The following is a 6,692-nucleotide window of genomic DNA, read 5'->3' as shown; positions in this document are numbered from 1 at the left end:
GGGACCTGGAAAGACCATCCAGTCCAAGCCCCCTGCCAGAGCAGGGTCACCCAGAGCACATCCCACAGGAACGTGTCCAGGGGGGTTGGGATGTCTGCAGAGAAGGAGACTCCACAGCCTCTCTGGGCAGCCTGTCCCAGGGCTCTGTCACCCTCACAGTAAAGAAGCTTTATCTGATGTTTACGTGGAACCTCCTGTGCTCCAGTTTGTACCGATTTCCCCTTGTCCTGTCACCGGGCACCCCTGAACAAAGCCTGGCTCCGTCCTCCTGACACTCACCCTCAACATACGTGTAAACACGGACGAGGCCGCCCCTCAGTCTCCCAGCTCAGCACACCCAGCTCCCTCAGCCTCTCCCCATCACGGACCCGTTCCCCGCGGCCCAACCCTGGGCCCTCCAGCCGTTCCCCCTTTCCTCCCCGCCGGGCAGGGCCCGCCCCGGCTCCAAGCACCTCCCCGCCCGTGACTCAGCGCCCGGGCCCATTTCTTTTCCTCCCCCTTCTTTCCCTCCCTCCCTCCTCCACAGCCGGGCCCGGGCGGACGGCGGCCCGGGGAGGGGGGGGGAAAAAAAAAGAAGAAAGGCTCCGCGATGCCGCTGCTGTTCCTGGAGCGCTTCCCCTGGCCCAGCCTCCGCACCTACGCGGCCCTCAGCGGCCTGGCCCTGCTGGCCGCCGGCCTCAGCGCCCACCGCGCCCTCCGCCGAGCCCCCGAGCCGCCGGGAGCCCCGAGCCGCCGCCCTTGGCAGCCTCTGGATGTCGTTTCTTACCTGCTGGCCGACGGTCTCTGCGTCTGGGTGAGGAGGGGGAAGAAGGGAAGAGAAGGGGCCGGGGGCTGCTGAGGCGCTGCAGGCCCCGCGGCCTGCTCGGCGCTGTGGGGGGGGGGGGGGGGGGTGTGTGTGTGAAAAAAGGCGGGCAGGGAGGTTGAGGGAGGGGTTCGAGGGGTGGTTGAAAAGTGCTCCCGCAGCTGCCTGGGGCTCGGCTGGAACGCAGCCCGGGCGGGGAAGGAAGGAGCGCGGCGGTAGCGAGGGCTGCCCGGCGGCGCGAAGGCCAGGGTGCCTTCGTCACCCCCCCCTTGTTGTGTTCTAGGTAGGCCCAAAGTTACCCCCCCCCCTCCTTGTTGTGTTCTAGATAGATCCAAAGTTACCCCCCCCCTCCTTGTAGTGTTCTAGACAGGCCCAAAGTTACCCCCCCTCCTCCTTTTAGTGTTCTAGACAGGCCCAAAGTTACCCCCCCACTCTCCTTTTAGTGTTCTAAATAGATCCAAAGTTACCCCCCCCCTCCTTGTAGTGTTCTAGATAAGCCCAAAGTTACCCTCCTCCCTCCTTTTACTGTTCTAAATAGATCCAAAGTTACCCCCCCCCTCGTTTTAGTGCTCTAGATAGGCCCAAAGTTACCCCCCCACTCTCCTTTTAGTGCTCTAAATAGATCCAAAGTTACCCCCTCCTCCTTTTAGTGCTCTAGATAGGCCCAAAGTTACCCCCCCTCCTCCTTTTAGTGCTCTAGATAGGCCCAAAGTTACCCCCCCTCTTCCTTTTAGTGTTCTAGATAGGCCCAAAGTTACCCCCCCACTCTCCTTTTAGTGTTCTAAATAGATCCAAAGTTCCCCCCCCCCTCCTTGTAGTGTTCTAGATAGATCCAAAGTTACCCCCACCCCCCCCTTTAGTTTTCTAGATAGTTCCAAAGTTACCCTCCCCCCTCCTTTTAGTGTTCTAAATAGATCCAAAGTTACCCCCCCTCCTCCTTTTAGTGTTCTAGACAGGCCCAAAGTTACCCACCCACCCTCCTTGTTCTGTTCTAGATAGATCCAAAGTTACCCCCCCCCCCCCCTTTTAGTGTTCTAGATAGATCCAAAGTTACCCCCACCCCCCCCTTTTAGTGTTCTAGGTAGATCCAAAGTTACCCCCCCACTCTCCTTGTAGTGTTCTAGGTAGGCCCAAAGTTACCCCCCCCCCTCCTTTTAGTGTTCTAGACAGGCCCAAAGTTAATTACAAGGCACAACAGATGCAAACCTGAGCTTTCTCATCGCCCTGTCTTCAAACCCAACGTGCAGCTGGGTGGTCTGGAGGTGTTGGCCCCTTGTTTCTTGGCCCTGACGTTTGCTAATCAATCTCAAACAATTTACAGTTTGTCATGAAGAGAGTGGGTGGGTTGGTTGGATACAGTGGTGTATCAAACTGACTGTGGGTTTCTAGAAAAAAGTTCAGCCACTTAATCAGCTGCTGCTCGTGCCTGGGGAGAGGCCAGGTTTAAATTTCACCCCCCCCCTCCCAAAAAATAAAACAGCCACAACCCAAAGGTATTCTGTGCACAGGTTTTGTTAGAGTCTTTTCTTTCCCTTTCTCTCCCTCTCTTTCTAAATAGGGCAGAAGTGTTTGTCACTGACTGCTTGCTTTCTTTCCAGGTACTAGTGAACACTGCCTGCTGTGTTCTGATGTTGGTTGCCAAGCTAATCCAGTGCACAGTGTTTGGTCCTCTTCGTGTCAGTGAGAGGCAGGTGAGGCAGCTGTTTGTTGCCTTGGGTATCTGTGGTGCTCCAGAATTTCTTGGGTGTACAGCTGGTGTGATTCTCTGTATCAGATTGCTTAAAAGTACCTCAGAAAATTACATTTTAGAACAACTTACCTTTCACCATTATACTTGTATTTTGAGAATGCTGTCCAGTAAAACAAATACAGAAAACAGTCTGTCCTAGAAACCCTTCCTGGTTAGCTAGGATATCCACAGCCATAAACTGCTAGTTAATTTCTGAAAGGAACTTTTCTTTTCCATTGTTGCTGCTGTATTTTGTAAGCCAGCTTGAAAAATCCTGCTTCCTCAGTGAACTTTGTCAGATTTCTTACAAGTGCATCCTCGTCTCAGAGTATTTACAAAGTGTTCTTCTTGATTCAGTTCCATTTGGCAGCATTTCCCTGGTGTGTTTCATAGGCAGTTCCCAGCACTGGCAGCCTGAGTTCCTTCTCATGCCTTGTTTTGTGCCTTGTTTTGTGCCTTGGCTGCTGGAGAAGTGCTTTCTCTCCCCAGATAGTGCTTTATCTGCCCTCAGGTTTCAGAGGGAGTAGGCAAGTATATGCCCAGAGAAAAGAGGCAGACAGGGCTGTAAACTCAAGCAGTTTAGTCCTGCTCTTAGGCTAGGTGTTTTTAAAATTCTGCAAGAAGACAAAGCCCAGGATCCTGCAGGAGATAAAAGCAGCAGCAGTGCTTTAAATAGTATCTGTATATTAAAAAAAATTCAGGCAGATGCAGCTCTGTGTAAATGCAGTAGCAGTGGTTTGTAAATATATTTTCCAAAATATTTTCATATCTTTTTTTTTAAAAGTGTGTAAATGCAGTTCTTTGGGAAAGAGCAATTTTGCCATGGAGATTTGAGGCACATAGAGCTTCATGAATAGCCCTGGATCTCTTAAAGCCTGTTGTGTTTGTGAGTCACACCTTGTAGAGTCTCCAAGTGAAGTGTATTAAAAACAAAGCACTGTCAAGCTTTTCTTTCTGGTTTGAGTTGCCTGTAAGGATGTGGACCTTTAATCAGTGGTCATTTCCAGGGTGTTCTGTAACTTCTTAACAACTGAAATGAAAAGCAGTAACACTGGATATGTTTGGACAGTGGGAGTGTGCTTCAGCTCTCACCTAGAGGAAAGCTGGTTGTTAATATCAGTGAGCCAAAAATGGCAACATCCTGAAGGAATTCTGGGCCTGTCCTAACTAAACTCCTGGTGATTTCATCCTGTTCTGTAACAAAGCATTTTATTTCATAACTTATTTTATCCCCAACAAGCTGGTTTGCTCTCTGCTGCTGGAGACCATCGTGTTGTTCCTTTCATACTGCATGGGAGTAATTTTTCTTTGCTCATCCATCTCATTCTCCACTGTAGGCATTGTGCTTATTAGAAGCAGACCAGGTCACCTTTTCTTAATCACCTTGTCTGACTGACCTTGGCAGATCTTCTAGCAGAGAGGACACAGTAGTTGTCCTGCTTGGGTGTGGAGGATCAAATGGAGATCAAACCTGGTTTGTGCAGAGAGCTGGTTTAGAAGCATGGCAGGGAACTTGGTTGTGTGCTGTGTTGCCCAGTTATGCTGTGGTGGTACAAAGACTAGATGGATACTAAGGATTACTAAGGGAGGTGGCTCTACCCCTCCACTCTCATGAGACAACACCTGAAGTAATGTGTCCAGTTCTGGGGTCCCCAACATAAGAAGGGCATGGAACTGTTGGGTTGAGTCCAGAGGAGGCCACAGAGACGATGGGAGGGCTGGAGCAGCTCTGCTCTGGAGCCAGGCTGGGAGAGTTGGGGTGTTCAGCCTGGAGAAGAGAAGGCTCCAGGGAGACCTTAGAGCACCTTCCAGTGCCTGAAGGGGCTCCAGGAAAGCTGGGGAGGGACTTGGGACAAGGGCAGGGAGGGAGAGGACAAGGGGGAAGGGATTAAAACTGGAAGAGGGAGATTGAGGTGAGACATGAGGAGGAAGTTCTTTGCTGTGAGGGTGGTGAGACCCTGGCCCAGGTTGCCCAGAGAAGCTGTGGCTGCCCCATCCCTGGCAGTGTTGAAGGGCAGGTTGGATGGGGCTTGGAGCAGCCTGGGCTGGTGGGAGGTGTCCCTGTCCATGCAGGGGGTTGGGTCTAGATGATCTTTAAGGTCCCTTCCAACCCAAACCAGTCTATGGTAGTATTTCTAATACGTTTTTCATTCAGTAAGAGTAACAAATACTGTCCAAGATGTGTCTGCAGCACGCGTTGCATTTTTACTTCCATCTTCTTTTTTACTTTCTCTCTTCCCTCCCTTCTGTCCCCTGCATGTGAATTGTCAGTGCTTTCCACGACAGTAACCAGATGTCTTCCTTTACAGCACCTCAAGGACAAATTCTGGAATTTCATTTTCTACAAGTTCATCTTCATTTTTGGTGTGCTGAATGTGCAGACCGTGGAAGAAGTGGTGATGTGGTGCCTCTGGTTCTCTGTCCTCGTGTTCCTGCACCTGATGGTTCAGCTCTGCAAGGACCGCTTTGAATATGTAAGTTTTGGTGAAGGGCTGTCTTTGGGACATGCAAATTCTGTCTCTGGTTGGGACACTGGCACATGGGAGGTTACAAAGACATCATTTAGGCCTTTTCCCCACCCTGTGGTGCTGAACATGTGTGCCTCCCAGTAGCTCTGAATACTTGCTTGAAAGTTCAATGTCAATCTTACTCAGTCTTCCCATCAGACAAAGGGAGCTGAAGATACTTCTTTTCATTGATGAATTGCTCCTTAGGTGTGCCCTGTAATTACTGTTACATAACTCCATGAGATGTCCTCCTAGCACTCCTTAGTGAAGTCTTGACAGCAGAACATTCCTCAGATTGGTGCCCTTTGCCAGTGGTCTGTAAAGCCTGTTTCTCTGGGCTCTGTGCTTGGGTTTCAAGCTCATTTTCATCTGCCAATGCCTTTACAATATACAGTGCAACTTTCTCCATAAGCTGTGTCCCACTTTTCTGGTAAATATCAGGAATAAATTCAGTAGAGGTACAGAAATTGAAGGCCAGGCAAGGGAGAAAGGATTTGAACAGTACATTTTGCCCTTTAAACATCTATAATGGATGTGCATTTTCTTCAGCTCCTCTGACCTGGAATAGAAGTTTGAACTGAACAGAATCCATGAATTTCCTTTTAGTAGCTCTGTGCTTGGCAATATGTTTTTTTGTCTTCATTATTATGCAGCAAGGTTTATAAATTCACTAGTAGCTGAGCACTGAGCTAGGAACTAGGTTGGCTGGGGTTAGGCAAATGGAGAGAGGAGTGAACAAGGCAGTCACCTGGTGTTTTTCATGTAATTCAGAAAGCTGTAAAAGAACAATTTATTCCTGTGGGAATAAATCCTCAGTATATTCCTTCTGCATTCAAAGCATGGATCATAATTCTTTCCTTGGACAAATGGTACTTATGTGAGCTGCCTTGCAAAGCAGGGGGGTGTGGAACTGAACCAGAGAGAAAGGAGGAAGAAAGAAGCAATTTGAAAACAAAATGTGAGAGTCAGCTTCATCAGTCTGACCAGAATGAAGCTTTGGGCAACAACTTCCTTTCTGTTCTTCCTCTTCCTACCCTGAAACTAAGGGCATGGACCACCTAAATACTTTTCCTCCTAGGTCATCTTTGATTGAGACAGCCTAGGTGTAGCCTGCCATTAAGGTGGTTTAGAGAATTAGTACACTGTGTGCTCTTGAATGAGACAGCTGTTTTTATTAGATTCTGTCCAGCAGTCTCTAGCTGCAAGGTAAATTCTTGGAGGAGATGTCTGTTTCTTCCAGAAGAAAATGACGTTGGAAGAACTAGAGACTGGAAGATGAAGCTGGAGAAATTAGATCACCTGTGAGGTCCAAAACTGGCAGAACAATTATTCTCATTGCTCCTTTATTAAGGCTAAGTGTATCTTTAAACCACATGTTCATCCTGCTGTGGATTTGATGCAGAGCCTACTGCCTGAGAAAGTGTTCATGGTTTTTCTAGCCCAGGTGATCTAAACAGTAGATCAGATAATCATGATGTTCCCTTCTGCCTTTAAAAGCCTGGTGACTGTCAGTGATAGGGAGATGAGTGGGACTTTGGGATGGTGTATGTTTTTAGCTTTATCTCATTTATTCCTGCACTGCATGGTTGAGGTCCTGAGGTTGGTTTTGTTCTAGAAAGCAAAAGACTTTCCCAGTTGAGGACTTGTTTGGCGA

General features: G+C 49.0%; 1 protein-coding gene across 2 annotated transcripts in view; it reads left to right on the top strand.

Annotated features, from left to right (window-relative positions):
• The first annotated feature begins 466 nt into the window (after window positions 1-466).
• The window catches only part of AMFR (autocrine motility factor receptor), a 31,084-nt gene continuing 24,858 nt past the window's right edge, over window positions 467-6,692 (top strand). For both annotated transcript variants that reach the window (XM_051629240.1, XM_051629239.1), the window contains exons 1-3: window positions 467-793; window positions 2,401-2,493; window positions 4,841-5,005. In XM_051629240.1, coding sequence (XP_051485200.1) covers window positions 590-793; window positions 2,401-2,493; window positions 4,841-5,005 — 462 coding nt within the window. In that variant the 5' untranslated portion in view covers window positions 467-589. The remainder of the gene's footprint in view (window positions 794-2,400; window positions 2,494-4,840; window positions 5,006-6,692) is intronic.

Source organism: Apus apus, chromosome 11, assembly GCF_020740795.1.
Source record: "Apus apus isolate bApuApu2 chromosome 11, bApuApu2.pri.cur, whole genome shotgun sequence".
Lineage (NCBI taxonomy): Eukaryota > Metazoa > Chordata > Aves > Apodiformes > Apodidae > Apus > Apus apus.
Note: the sequence above shows the minus strand (reverse complement) of the source record. Positions and strands in the feature narration are given on the sequence as shown.